Source organism: Coturnix japonica, chromosome 4 (assembly GCF_054131305.1).
Source record: "Coturnix japonica strain WE chromosome 4, WE-NBRP24, whole genome shotgun sequence".
NCBI classification, from domain to species: Eukaryota; Metazoa; Chordata; class Aves; order Galliformes; family Phasianidae; genus Coturnix; species Coturnix japonica.
The window spans coordinates 57743849-57759197 of NC_140666.1; the positions used below are offsets into that span (position 1 = coordinate 57743849).

General features: G+C 40.3%; 1 protein-coding gene across 17 annotated transcripts in view; it reads left to right on the forward strand.

Annotated features, from left to right (window-relative positions):
- Window positions 1–1391: 1391 nt before the first annotated feature.
- The window catches only part of SEC24D (SEC24 homolog D, COPII component), a 48343-nt gene continuing 34385 nt past the window's right edge, over window positions 1392–15349 (forward strand). For 2 of the 17 annotated variants that reach the window (XM_015861851.3, XM_085546935.1), the window contains exons 1-8: window positions 1392–1714; window positions 2464–2575; window positions 4449–4643; window positions 6280–6406; window positions 8926–9074; window positions 11104–11367; window positions 12798–12919; window positions 14851–14962. In XM_015861851.3, the coding sequence (XP_015717337.1) occupies window positions 4493–4643; window positions 6280–6406; window positions 8926–9074; window positions 11104–11367; window positions 12798–12919; window positions 14851–14962 (925 nt within the window). In that variant the 5' untranslated portion in view covers window positions 1392–1714; window positions 2464–2575; window positions 4449–4492. Of the gene's footprint in view, window positions 1715–2463; window positions 2576–4448; window positions 4644–6279; window positions 6482–8925; window positions 9075–11103; window positions 11368–12797; window positions 12920–14850; window positions 14963–15349 lie in introns of all 17 variants that reach the window. The other 15 variants (XM_015861854.3, XM_085546936.1, XM_015861852.3 and 12 more) reach the window with 9 other exon arrangements.

A 15349-nucleotide genomic window follows, 5' to 3' on the forward strand; every position in this document is an offset into this window, starting at 1 on the left:
TGAATGAGGTGTTCGGTTGTTTGGTTTATTGGTTTTTCTCTTCCCTTCCCCTTCCCTGCCCCTTCCTCTTTTTTTTTTTTTTTTTAATCTTAACCTCACATAAATTGTTTTTTGACTAGGCCCAACACACATTTCTCATTTACTTTTGTGCTTCTACTGTGTTAATTAGAAAAGCATTACTTTTATCCTGCAACCAAGGCTGTAACTGAAACACAGGCAAACACATGATATGCCTATATTGCATTTTACTCTAGATATTCAGGTGGCATAATTTTGTGTATATGTGTGTAATGCCATAGACATATGTTTTAAAAGTGTGTGAGAAAAATTATGAGGGCTGCTCCAGAAGTAATGCCTCCTATTTTATGTTGCCTGCCTACAACGCCAGAGGCAGATGTTGATGGTGTGGCAGTAGAAGCTGAACCTGCCCATCAATACTCCGTTACATTTTTGTTTCTGTGTGACAGATGGCAGCAGAGGGGCAGTCTGACAAAATAGTGTCTGACGTGGAAGTGCCTATGAAGCAAAGGGGTGTCACTGAATTCCTCCATGTGGAAACAGTAGCACCCACTGACATTCCTTGAGTACTGTGTTCAGTTTTGGGCTCCTCACTACGGGAACGGCATTGAGACCCTGGAACGTGTCCAGAGATGGGCAACGAAACTGGTGAGGGGTCTGGAGCACAAGTCTTATGAGGGACTTATCAGGGAGCTGGGATTGTTTAGCCTGGAGAAGAGGAGGCTCAGGGGAGACCTCATTGCACTCTACAGCTTCCTGAAGGGAGGTTGTGATGAGGAGGGGCTTGCCCTCTTCTCCCAGGCAACCAACAGGACCCGAGGAAATGGCCACAAGTTGTATCAGATGAGGTTTAGACTGAACATAAGGAAAAACTTCTTCTCTCAGAGAGTGGTCAGGCACTGGAATGGCTGCCCAGGGAGGTGGTGGAGTCGCCATCCCTGGCAGTGTTCAAGAGGTGTCTGGATAGGGAGCTAGGAGATATGGTTTAGTGTTATTTTTTGTAAAGGGAGGATGGTTGGACTAGATGATCTTGTAGGCACTTTCCAACCTTGTGATTCTATGATTCTATGATGTTTATGGGGACAAACCAATGTATGTGAGCACAGCGAGGGGGTGGGTGGTGTGTTTCAGCTCAGAAGTGGCAACAAAAGCACTGGGTCACTTCTGCTGGTGCCAAATTTCGCGTGTGTAACACATAGGTTCTTGTTTCTTGCTGGCAAAAACGCACAGCACACAAAAAAAAATATATAATAATAATTTAAAAAGCCACGACACACGATTCGGACGCCCTTTCCCAGCGGTTTCCTCTCAGCCGCTCAGGGCACGGCGTCTCTGAGCTCAGTGCGCAGGCGCTGCCGGGCGCGCTCCCGAGCGGGGGGGCCGCGTGGCGGTGGCGAGCTCAGACGTGGCACTCGGGTGAGCGGGTGGTGCGAGCTGTGCGGGGTGAGGGCTGCACACCGCCACCAGGTAACGGCCTCAACTGCCGACTTCTGCTGGGGCACAGGGAGGGAAGATCGTGGCCGTGCCCCGTGTGGGGAGCAGCGGGTGCTTCGTAGCGGTGCTGGGGTGCTGAGGGAGCACAACGTGAGTTCCTCAGGTCGGGGGAGCTGGTGGCAGCCCGTGTGAGGGGGGATCCGGCCGCGTGTGGGGGGCTCCGAGCAGCACCTGGTGCAGCGCTGACTGACTGAGGCCTCAGGTAATGGGGGACAGGTGTAACCACGGGGCTGGGGGCGGGTCACCTTCTGCTTGCTTTTTTCCGGAATGTATGTTTTAAAAAGCGTGTGATGCATGTAGCTATGCTTCTTTCTATATGTCTGTACGTGTACAGGTATGTGTGCTAAATGTTCTTAGCAAAAATGATGTTGTAGGGTGCCCTGGGGAGGAGCAGTGTGTCTCAGCATTAATTAACTAAAGTTAATAGTTCCCCTTCAGGTAGCTGTGATCATGATGCTTACTCTGTGATCCTCTGCGTGTACTTAACGGAGCATTGCATCTTCACAATGGTATAGGTACAGCAGAGCATTGTGTAAATTGAGCAATCCGCTGGATTAAAAGATGACAACCAGTTCTCTAGTAGCAGTTTGGTGTGAAGTGTTTGTTTCGGTGGCGTGCGGGCCTTGGGGATTGAAGTAAACTGAGGCTAAGAGGGACAAGTTTACTTCCTTCTTTGCAGTGACACTTGTAGTGAATAAGCCCAGGAAAAGCTTTCAGTTTAGCAGGTTCTTTGATCCTTCTCATGTGATCTCCAGACAGAATCTATCTCTTGTTGGAACTTAATGAAACTCTAGGCAGTCTGTTGCTATTATAGGTGTTGTTGAAGCTAGTTACATCTTGAGTTTCTCTATGTCCATATCTTTAGAAGTGGTTAAATATGCTTGGTCTTAAGTAGAATCTGGAACTGTGCTCTATAAGCTTCTTTTGTGTGTCGTTGCTGTCTCTCTCCAGGACAGCCTGCATGTGTTTATGCTGTCTGTGGGAAGTTCGACGTGGCAAGATTTTGTGTGAGTGAGTAAGCGGTGGAGGAAGTCGTTTCCCCTGGATGCTGTCATAGCTGAAGGTGGTGGCTGTTGCTCAGTGTGAAAATCTCGTTGTAGATTTAAACTGTATATATTTTTATATGACTGTGCAGGTAATTTAGTACTGAGTTATTGTCTTTTGGAGTAACTAAAACAAACTTGCCACGTCTTTGCAGATGGGGGTGGGGAAAGGAAGAAAGTATAGCTGACAGCAAGGAGCCTCTCTGTGTAAACATATTTTTCTTCTTCTTCCTGCTCTTATCTTACCATTTCTTTTAATTAAGAAATAGGATGCAGTCCTCCAAGCTTACCCATCCAAAGCAATTTAGTGCTGGGTAGTTTAATTGACAAATCTTTAGCTGTGCTTACAAGTGTGGCTTAGTACTTTGGCCAGGTTGTGAGGAGGGTACCTGCTCAAAGTGATTTCTTGTCTGCTGGGTAAGATTAGTAAAACTTTTTCTCCAGTATTTTTAATAAGAGAAGCCAAGAGGGGAGCCAAGAGAAGCCAAGAGATGGGTATAGCTTCTGTCTACTGCCATGTGCTAGTACAGCTTGAATATGCCCACGTTGTGATCTTGGAGGTGTACCTAATTTTAAAATGCCTTCATAAAAGCTTCTGAAACACAATTCCTCAGACTCTTTGTATGCTCAGAGACCACCTCATTCTGAAACTCAGAGAACATAAAATACGGTTGGTTGTGAAAGCTATTTAAAAGGAATGTTTAACATCTGAAATACTAGTTTATTTAATGGATCTCTAGTTCTCTGAGGATGCCTGGCTTGTGTACTTGGGTTTTTACAGAAGTGGTTCACTGGGTCAGATTCTAATTGTTTCTCAAAACAGTTTTTAATTGGGCGTAAATAAAATCAGTGGATTTTTGTGTGTGTGTGTTGGGTTGTTGTTGTTTTTTAATTCAACATCAATATATATATATATATATATTAATCTGGAAAAGTGAAAGCTAGCAATCAAGCCTTCAGTGTATATAGCCTCAGTAATTTTTCAAAACCTTTAGTGGAAAATGTTCTATATTTGAAAACTGATGATATGAAATGGAATCATCTGGTTTAGCATTCATCGGATTTCCCAGTTTTTGAAAGTTTTCCTAAAGTATCTTTTAGAGCAAATCTTACGGTGGGAAAATACGTTCTTTGTTTGTTGCTTCTTCCTTTCTCTGAAAACAACAGAGTCAAGGTGTGAAAGCTTAGGAAAGAAGTGCATGGTAGCAGCAAGAACAACATATTACAGAATCACAGAATTATAAAGGTTGGAAAAGACCTAGAAGATCATCTAGTCCAACCATTACCAATACTTCCCGGCTAAACCATATTAATCAACACCACATCCAAACGTTTCTTGAACACTCCCGTGGTTGGTGACTCCACCACCTCCCTGGGCAGTGCATTCCAATGCCTGACTACCCTTTCCAAGAAGTATATGGTACTGCTGAGGCCATTGTGGGATACTTTCTTATCTAAAACAGGTCTCCTGCTAAAACAGGATAGGAGACAGATAGACTAGAGGAGTTTTGTACTCTAGTCACACTGCTTTTCTTGATGTGCCAGTCTGCTCTTTGGAATAGTTAGTATTTGGAGTATTAGACTCTGTCTTTTTTTTCAGTTGTATTAGAAGTTTAGGTTTTCCCATTAAATGGAACAATTTTAGACTTTTCTTTTTACTTTCCTTCCACAAACATATCCTTAGAGTTTATCTCTCCATGGGCCAGGGAGTGGGTAATCTTTTTCAGATAATTTCAGTGATTTATTTAAATTCACAGCATTGATGAAACTAAGCAACCAATCAAACAAGAGCATTGCTTACCTAACTGCCAGGTCAGTTTTTACCTTCTAATGTGTCTTCTGTCTTTTTGGGAACATAATTCTCAATAGCTGGTGTCACTTTCTCTTTTGCAGGTTCCTGAAGATAACTCGAAACTTGGAATGAGAATATTGCCATCATGAGTCAACAAGGTTATGTTACAGCTCCTCCTTATTCCCAATCCCAGCCAAGAATGGGAGGCTTTTCTGCAGGCTTTGGACCACCTAATTCTGCACTTCATTATGGGCATTATGGAGATCCTAACTCCTCACATGCAGCACCTCAACCAGGTGTGTAATTGTCTTAAAATGTGTCTTCAGAGTGTACATTTCTGCTGTGTTTCGCATCTCTTCATTTTACTTTGGTCAGGACACAACACTCAGTTTTACACTGCTAGTACAACAGGATCTTGCACTAGCTTAGCCTACATTACTGTTGTTCAGATGTTAACATAAGGTGCCTGGTAGTGGAATTCTGACCCTTGTGTGTGAACTCTTGTCCAGGAAGCAGTCGATACCAGTGCTTAATGCAGTGCTGTGATTAACACGTAGTACAGAAAAATAAAAAGAAATGATTTCTGGGAATAGAGCAATAATTCTGAATTGGTAGGTGTTAATGGCAGGCAGGCTCTCAGAAACGTGTTGTATTCTTCACAGTAGGACATGTGCCCAGCCAAGTTCTTGAGCACAAACTTGTCTATGAATACAAGTTGTTTTTTGCTACTTAGTCTTGCGTGCTTGGTGATGTGCTTGGATAACATATGGTAAGTGGAGCCCATCTGCTTTCTAACCACTTAGGGGACAATTTCTTTTTATGTGGAAGGTGAACTTCGGTAGCTTTTACAAGTAAATGGGTGCTGTGCTTTTTATCTCTACCAGTGTAATTGTGCTTCAGATGATTTTGATGGCCAAAAGGTAAACCTATTATCCTTCATGCTACATTAATTTTATCTCATTATGTGATATGCTTCATATGTTTCATGAAGTAAACTAGTGAGCTGGGAATGTGGAAAATATCTAAAAAGTAAGATTTTCTCTTCCGTCTATAGGTCTGTTAATATATGTAGGCTAAACAGGGAGGAAGGAGGTGGACTATACTGATACAGTAACACAGAAGAAAATTACAATTAAAACAATAAAAAAGACTGAATTATTTTTTAATACCAGACATATAGTGATGATTTACATTAAAATCAATGTTTGTATTGGATTACAGTAATAACAGAACTAAGTATCCACTGTATTAAATAGTGTGATCTGCTTGATTTTTGTGGTATCCTTAAATCATAGAAAAAGCTTTATCCAGTTTCTCTAAAAATTCTTATGAAAACCAGCAGGAGTTGTTACTTTAACCCAATGCTGAATGTAGTCAGAATTGCTTCTGACAATAACAGAAATTATACTAAGTTGATGTTGTAGTCGTGAATCAATTCTTTTTAGCACAGTTTTATTGGATCTACATATAGAGGCATTTTTTAAAGGTTGTTCCAAGATCTTTATTGGCAAAAGTCTCTCAATCAAAGGGCTCTCTTGCTTTCTCTGAAAAGGTAACGAGGTATTATGGAATTTCTGTTAACCCAAATTGAATCAAAGGGTCTGTTCTTTCATTTTTGCTTCTTTCTTACTGCCCCCCTTGTGTTTTGTTTTGTTTTTCTGAAAAGTTAGCAACTATGATATGGTTGCTTCTTACCGTCCTTTTTCATATCTGCTTCTGTAGCTGATCAAAAATCTGTCCTTTCTTGAAGTCTTAGAAAATGGCTGAGTTTGGAAAGAGCCTCTTGAGGTTGTATTGTCTAATCACAATGCACATACAGGGCCACCTGTAGCTGATATTCTCATTGCCTGATCAGGGCTGTACATTTGTATTTCTTGAAGATCTTGTGCATTTCTAGAGGATTTTTCCATAAAAGTACTTGTTGTTTGGCAGGTATGTCGAAACCAACTGCGCCTCTTGGATCTCCAGCTCCTCTTGGGCCTCTACCACCTGGTACACATCAGTTCAGCCAGAACAACTTCCAAAGTGGGCCCAGTGCAGCAGGACAACAGCCACATAGGTGACTTTCAAGAATTAGTACATGAGATTTGTTTCACCTCTATTTCCTCTTTCTGGCTGCTTCGCTGCCATTTAGGTATAGCACCTCTTTTATGTTTGGCAGTTCTAACTCATTCTGCTTCTGAACTGGATCTCATAGTTCAGTTTCCTGTGATGTTAAGATGCCAGATCATAGATTATAATCCGTAATTGCATTAATTCAATTTTTAGAGCAAGTTCTTCACTCTTCACCATGAGTTGCTTTTTATTTTTAATTATTTGTTCTCCTTGAACTTTAGACTTATTGCCTATAGGCAGCAGTAAGATGTTATAATTGTGGTGGTTTTTTTTTCATATATAGAAACTGCTTTTTTAGTCATTTTTGGTGTCTTAATTCTCCTTTGTTGTGAGGTACCAAAAAGTTAGTAAAAAGAAGTAATAGCTCTCAGTGAGCTTTGGCTAGAGGCTGGTACACAGAATCATAGGTTCAGGTTGGAAAAGACCCTCAGAATCATCAAGTCCAACCACAACCTAACCATAGTACCTTAACTCTAACAACCCTCTGCTCAATCATGTCCCTGAGCACCACATCCAAACTGTTTTTAAACACATCCAGAGATGGTGACTCAGCCACCTTCCTGGGGAGTCTATTCCAGTGCTTAACAACCCTTTCTGTAAGGAAGTTTTTCCTGATATCCAACCTAAACTTACCCTGGCACAACTTGAGACCATTTCCGCTCATCCTGTCACCAGTGAGAAGAGACCAACCTTGCTCTCACTACAATCACATGTCTGTATAGCTGTAGGTTTTTCCCCCCTTTTTGGGGTATCTTTGCTTCATTGTTGTGGAGGCTCAGCTGAGGTTCTGTAGGGTATTTCAAAGACATTTTGTAATGTAGGGTTGGCTTTCAGTTGCATGACTGCTGCTTTTTTGCTCATGCCTGAGATTACCAATGACAACACTCCAAGTGTTTCATAGTTTCATAGTTTGGTGCGGGTTGGAAGGGACCTTAGAGATCATCGAGTCCAGCCCCCAGGATTCGAGCCTCTGTGTAGCAGAGCGGCACTTCTACCACTTGCGCCACAGGGGGGATTCGAACTCCGGGCCCCAGTGTTGCAAGGCAGCGTCTTTAACCACTGCGCCACCGGGTTGTTTTCCTATCTCCAAAGCTTACAGAAAGAAGTGTAGAAGACAGGAATGGGTAAGGGAGAATGCTAGGGACAGGTGGGGGCTATAAAAATTGATCTTGGAAAAACTGTTGTATGAGGGGTTGAAAGGATTGGGTGGACAATCTTGTTTACAAAATGTATGTATTTCAGAGAGTTCTGAGTGAGTAAACATGTTTGCTTACTTAATTTTGTCAGCTGTTAATTATTTTGCTAACTTCCAGTGAGTTTGTGAACCTATAGATAATTTATTTTAGTTAACTTAATATCATTTAACAACATTCTTGTTTTAATTATTTGAACTCTGCTTCTGTATTTTTTTTAGTTGTGTTATAGTTACTTTTGTTAAGGGTTGAAAGTTACAGCATGTGTGTTTCATGAGGCATGTAAGTAAGAAAGCTCGTCTGTGTGTTATCACTGTCTTAAAAGGACCTACAGAGACTGGTGACCTATTGTAAAAGACAGTGTATTGGTGAACAGGGAGAAGTGTCTGTTGCACTGAAGACCTGAAAACAAGGAAAAGAGAATCAAGTTTACATGTCCAGCCCAGCAAAACGCCGATTCTTTCCTGTTTTCCTTTCAGTCATTGTCCTGAAGCTTTTGTTTTTTCTTTTTTTAACTGGATCTTGTTTAATTCACAGATTGCTGACAGTTGTTCACCAGGCAAAGGAAAGATCCACATGATAGCTTTATTTCGTTATACCTAAGACCCTCCTCAGTAATGGTTTTTAGTAATGGTTATAGGTAAAATAGTGCAGAGCCTTGAGAGACAGCCTGAAATCTCATTTGTCCAGAATAAAACAGCATCATAAGTGTTACCTCCTCCTTTTCTCCAGTTCTTTCTCTTTCCTTCATATTTTCCCATGTCTGTTAACCGTGCAGCAGATTTTCCCACCTGCATCTTCTTTTTCCCCCTACAGCTGCGATCTCCTTAACAGTTTCTCTGTTAATTGCTCTCTTTTTGCAAAGATGCTGAATATGTATTCTCTGAGTAGACTTTGTTCATTCCCAGAATGGAAGTTCGATGAAGAGATATGTGTTCAGAAGCCTTAGTTCCTTAATTTTCAAGTTTTCATACATTTATTCTCTCTCTTCTCCATTCTTTTTTGCTTCTAGTAACTAAACAAACATATACTTTTTTGTTGTTGTGTTTGTTTGTTGCTTAAAAAAACAAAAAAGAAGAGGGCATTCTCTCTTTGCACTTCTAACAATACGCTTTTTCTGAGCAGAAGATGAGAAAACTCTGGAAAGTTTGGTCATCCCAATTAACTGTTTCAGCATTACACTTCAGAAGGTGTCAGACTTTCTGGAATAATGACTAGTTGTTGTAATTTCTTGCATAGCTGCACTCACTGCACTCATTTTTCCATTTAGGTTTCAGAGCCCTCCACCTCCAAACAATACAGGACCTTCCTATCCTCCCGGCGGTCTTCAGTCACAGCCAGCCTCCCAAAATATTGCATCCGCTTCGTGTACAACACAACTTGCTAACCAGTTGAACAGCATGCAGATAAATAGCTATGGTAATCAATTTTATCTGTTTGACTCTTCTCATTTAAAGCTATTAAGACTGTGATAATTAGAAATGTACTGAACTTCTGTATAAGCTGATAATAAAATCTTTCCCACTCTCATTTACTCAAATAATAATGTTTTTAATCTTATCTTATCTGAACTCGTTTGTATTTAATCCAGGGTTAGAAGTAAACTGAGGTAAGATGTGATTCTTTCGTGCTAATCAGTTCCATCGGTAATTTTCTGTCTGTCTAGACCTGCTTTTTCTGAATATTTCCTGGCCAAATTTACTGTAAGATGGAAAAGCAGTGGAATGTAGTCAGCATCGTGTTTTGCTGTGGCCATTATGGTTGTAAGAATGAGACTGTTAGACTGAGATCACTTCAGTCATTGATATCTTATTGAGATATGAGTAAAGATGAACTTTTCAGTTTAGACTGTGTGGGTGTTCCTTCTCTGACTTTACAAGTTACTGATTTGAGTTAAATAAAAACTTGTGTAATTGCCAAGGGTCTGACCCTCTGTTTGTACAACTACTTGTGAAAATTTATTTCTTTGCCTTGATAAAAATAATTTAGACTTGACTTCAGCCTTTCTGTACTGAACTGCAAGGTCACAATTAAGTCAGACTGTTCTATGCAGGATGAAGTTTGACCCAGCACCTCTACAACAGCACTTCATATGCAGCAATAGAAATTATTTAGAGAAAAAAATAACTGCTTTTCTTTCTGCCTTCCTTATATTGCCTCCAGCAACAGTTACGTAAAATGTAATGTTCTTGCTTATCTTCTTGCATGGAGGATGGTTTAGATACCCTTCAGACCACTGAAGCACTGCTGCTTTACAACTGTGCTCCCATGTTTGGTTTTGTTGTTATGGCTTTTGCTTAGCTGTTAGCCTGAGCTCTGTAGCTTGAAAGAGCACTAGAGTTGATAGCTTTTGAGACTCCTGGAGCAGTGCTTTTTTCTTCCAGCCGAGAATCAGAAATTGTTTTCTGTGAAATTTGTTTTCAGTAGACAAGTCTGATAGAAGATTCCAGTTCATGAAGGGGGCCTAGACGAAAGCTGGGGAGGAACTTTTTTATAAGTGTGTGTAGCAACAGAACAAGGGGAAATGGTTTTAAATTGGAAGAGGGTAGATCTAGACTAGGTATCGGGAAGAAATAATTTACTGTGAGGGCAGTGAGACACTGGAACAGGTTGCCCAGTGAGACTGGGGTTTCCTCCTCCCTGGAAGCATTCAAGGCCAGGTTGGATGGGGCTTTGAGCAACCTGGTCTAGATGTGTGTCTGCTTCTAGCACGGGAGATGGAACTGGATGATTTTTAGGGCCCCTTCCAACCCAAACGGTTCTATGATTCTAAGGTGCATTTCAGTATTTGTTCATTAACATTACTCCTTTTTCTGTTTTGCTGTAGTTCTTTGGGAGATGTTTGGCTAAAAATGTAAGCTTTATAAAATAACGTGTACAGATTTTAAATCTCAGAAAGAAACCACTTGCAGTGTGTGCTAATTTCCATGTTTCAAATTTCTAGCATCAATTCTAGGGAATGGTTGTAAACCAAATTAAATGTGTCAGTTAAACTTCCATTGAGTTTGTCATGGTGAAACGAGAACAACGTATTAACAAAAAAAGTAATATTAGAAAAATAATTTAAAAAAAAAAAAAACAGAATTTTTCACAACATAAAATTAATTATGATATCAAAGGCAAACTGTGATTTATGTGTGTTCTAAGCAAGAATTGTTGAAGTGGCCTCCCCATCCTTTTCCCCATCCACCCCAGCTGCAGAGTTTTATTGATAATAGAGTCTGAGGAAATGAAGTTGAACATCTGAATCAGTTCAGACTTAAGCTGTGAAATTTGATCTGTTTTGTTAACAGGAATTCAGTATCTACCTGATGAAGCACTATCAGTATGATTCAGTATTTGCTATACGTCGCAAACATTGCATTTTTTTACTCAATACATCTTCCACACCGATCTAGTAGCTTATCATTTCTTTTTATTCATTTGATATATATTATTTCTTGCTCAGGTCCAGGTGCTATCCAGAGCTCTCACACATCTTCTGGACATCCAGCATCTTTTCAGGGTCCACAGCCACTGACACAGCACCAAATGGCCTTACCACCTGGACCACAGATTCCTCCACCAGCTAATAATTTCAGTGGACTTGGTGCGCAGTCATCGTTGCCTAGTATGGCTAGACAAGATGGGATCCCTGGATCAGGACTTCCTAATCCTAACTTGCAGCAACTTTCAGGACAGACTCCAGGGCCTGGATACCATCCTCAGCAAGGTAAAGAAGGATGTTTAGTATCTAATTAAAAACAAAAAGTGTACTGAGAATGACTGTTGGAACTGTGACCTCTCAAGTTTGATGTTCTGCAGACTTAAAGAAATGAAAATTTAATCTTTGTTTTGTAGAATGGAAAGTTGTTACTGACAATCAGATCAATCCATTCCATCAGAACGGAATCCATTCCATTAAAATTCCATCAATTCCATCAGAAGAGGGGTGGCTAGCAGGGACAGGGAGGTGATTGTCCCTCTCTATTCTGCCCCTGTGATGCCTCAACTAAAGTACTGTGTCCAGGTCTTGGGCCCCCAGTACAAGAAAGACAGGGAGCTGTTGGAGAGGGTCCAGAGGAGGGCCACAGAGATGATGAGAAGGCTGGAGCATCTCTCCTATGAAGACAGGCTGAGAGAGCTGGGCTTGTTCAGCCAGGAGAAGAGAAGACTGTGGGGTGACCTCATTGAAGCCTTCCAGTACGTAAAGGGAGCCTATAAACAGGAGGAGAGTCAGCTCTTTGAAAGGGTAGATAAGAGTAGGACAAGGGGAAATGGTTTTAAGTGAAGGTGGGAAGATTTAGGTTGGGTATCAGGGGGAAGTTCTTCACAGAGAAAGTGGTGAGGTAGTGGAACAGGCTGTCCAGAGAGGCTGTGGATGCCCCGTCCCTGGAAGTGTTCAAGGCCAGGTTGCATGGGGCCCTGGACAGCCTGGTCTAGTATTAGATGTAGAGGTTGTTGGCCCTGCCTGCAGCAGGGGAGTTGGAGATTCATGATCCTTGATGTCCCTTCCAACCCAAACAATTCTATGATTCTGTGATTCAGTGATCAGAGCATTCAAGGCAGGATATACTTTGCTCAACATTTCAACTCTCTGTTAAGGAAAGAACAAGAAAAAGGAGCAGGATGATTGGTTTAGTAGTGGGTAAAGGCATAGTATACAACAGGAGGGAGTTATGTACTCCTTTTTATATACTCACTCCTCTTTTCTATACTGATAAAGTGTTGAAACTGAATATGCTGGATTTGTAAAAGAGCAAACTTTATTTTATTTGACACGTTAGAATAGCTGTTTTTTAAATTGTCAAGCAAACTAGACTAGTTTTCAATGGTAACAGAGTTAACAATGGTAACAGAGAAATTCTCACTAATGCAACAGCTTGCTCTCTAGGTGCAATAGCTGTAATAACCCATTCTATATAGTCCTATAGGACATGTACTTGAAAATGTCTGAAGCTGGAGTTGTTGCACCTAATTTTATGCTTACTTTCAAAACAGATTATGTGAGCCAGAACCTATTTCTGATACTTGCTGAAAATGGAAAGTAAGGAGGAGTTGCATTTAGCTGATGTAAAAATTATTTGTATGACAAAAGTTGATGATAAAAATGGATAACAGAACTTAAATACTTTAAATCAGTGGTCTTTTGTAACTCTGCAGCAAACTATGGCCCTCAGATGGCAGGATCTCAGCTGTCTTATCCTGGTGCTTTTCCTGGAGGTCCAGCACAGCTCTCTGGTCCACCACAGAAGAAGCTTGACCCTGACTCCATTCCAAGCCCAGTGAGTAAAGGGCCACTAATTTTTTATAAATTTCTGCAGTATTGAAGACAAAGTAAAGTCAGTGCTGATATTCTAACTAGAACAGTTTGCCTAAGCGTCCTTCTAGTTGTTACAACCTTGTAAGAATTTCAGTAGCTCAGGATATAATTAATGCTTCAGCTTCACACAATTCAGAAGACTCAGTTGTTGAAACATGCCTGAATACGCTCTGGTGGGACTTTGCCTCTTCTTTTTAGAGTAATGAAAGAGGAAAAATAAAAAAAGGTATATGTTTATCCATTTAAGAAAGTAGTCTTAAGTATTACCCAAAGGAGTATCTTTGTTACATTCAGGATGTAATTAAATTGTTTTGTATTTGTAACAGCTGATCAGAGTTGTAGGGGGGAGTAGTGTACTGAACTTCTGGGGAGAGCACACTGTGATGTACACAGTTCTACAGGGTCTGGTAATCCTTGGACACTTTGAAAGGTCTTTGGAGAGTTAGGATTCTTGAAGCAGGCTGTCTTGCAGTTGTAGGCCAGAACTTTCTACTACTAAGCTCTTCTGAGTGAAGGAATCTTCCACTCCTTTGCTGAAGCAGTACAGCTGTACAGGAAAGGGTTTGTATTTTACTGTGATGAGGGAAAGACCTGTCTAGTGGGGCGCAGCCATTTTATTGGGATTTTCCTTTGTTTTATCCAATGATGCTTTTACTGCAAAACTGAAAATATCCTAAGAGTAATGTTATAACTGCAATTGCCTCCATTAAATGCAATTTTCAAGTTAAATGAAATTGAAAATTGCTACGTGTTTTAATACAGACAGAAAAGCAATGCATGCACACACACAAAAAAACAAAAAGTGTCATTATAATTAGCCAATGTAGTCAATGGCCTTAATGGTGTTTCAGTATGGTAATTTTACTTGAGAAGGATAAAATCATCATGTTTAATATCAACAGAAAAAAACACATTTGGAGAGAGGGAGGTCTGGCATGAGAGCATGGACTGATGTCTTGTTTCAGTTATGCATGTAAAATAAACAGCCTTTACTATGACAGTGAAGCTAAAATAGGTTAAAAGGTTTGTTTTAGCAGCACAGAGAGGATCAAAATGACATGTTTAAATGCAGCACCATCTGGGTCAATGTCTGTAGAGGGAAAAAAAGCTGATTCAGAAGATTAAATATGACCATGCGTAATTCTCTAGTTATATTTACATTATACAATTACAGTAGTGTTGTCAGATAAATTTACTTCTTATCTGTAACCATTGTTGATGTATGTTGTCTTATATGTTAGAGGTTGATATATGCTCTGACAGCATCTATGAAAACCAGCATCTGGTTTCCGAGAACCATGATATTATTTCCAAGAATGATGGCGTGTTCAGGTCACTTAACTGCAGAATAACACAGTGCAGTGATCCTTTGCAGAGCTAAGTCTTGAAAATGGTTTGCTTCCTTCAGCCAGTGGGTGTTTTTAGAACAAAGCCTTTTTCCCAACTGATGCAAGAGTTAGTAAAATTGTACCAGCCAAGCAGGCAGGGAAAAGTAATCAAGCAGAACATAGAACAAATTCTGAGGAATATATTGTATATTTAAATAGCTATACAAAAACTTAATAGAGAAAGAAAATTTAACAGGCCACAGATTATTTCTAGTGTGTTGGGAAATCCCTCTTGGACAGTGATCAATAAACTCTGAGCTGACCAGTTTTGTTTTTCTTCTCTGTTTGCTTTCCAACTGAGGCTTCTGAAATATCTGAAATAATTTTCTATTATTAGAAAATAATGTGCAGTGTAAAGATACAATTGCATGGGATACCAGTAGCAGTCGCAAAGGCAGTTTCAGAAATTCAGAAAGGTTTACTTGGTGTTAATGTTAGTGATTTATGAATATAACTGAATGTGTGGCTAACCTTTCTCATACTGTTCTTGCTTCTTACTCATCAGATTCAAGTAATTGAAAATGACAGATCTTCTAGGGGAGGGCAGATCTATGCTACGAACACAAGAGGACAGGTTCCTCCTCTTGTCACCACAGACTGCTTAGTCCAAGATCAAGGTAACTGTCTTCATTACTGCTTTGGGAATCTTCTCAGATAAAAGCAAATGAATATATGTATCTATGAGTAAATTCTCACATCATCTAGAAACAGTGCTCCTTAGTCTTGTATTGAGAATGGAATGGGAAGATCATTCAGTTTAGAAGGGTGGGAAAAAGGAGAAGTGGGAGAAATGGGAATGGAATTCTCACACCTTTGGTTAACTCTAGTGAAATTCCTGAGATTGCCTTACCCCCACCTCTTTGCTTGCTGATATTTAAAATAATAAGAATAATTGACACAACGTTTATTTTCAGTTTGAATGTTTTCAAGGTTTTCAAGTTGAAAAGCATCTTCAGATTATTCTGAAATTTTAAGAGATGGATATTACAAGAAGCAATGAGCCT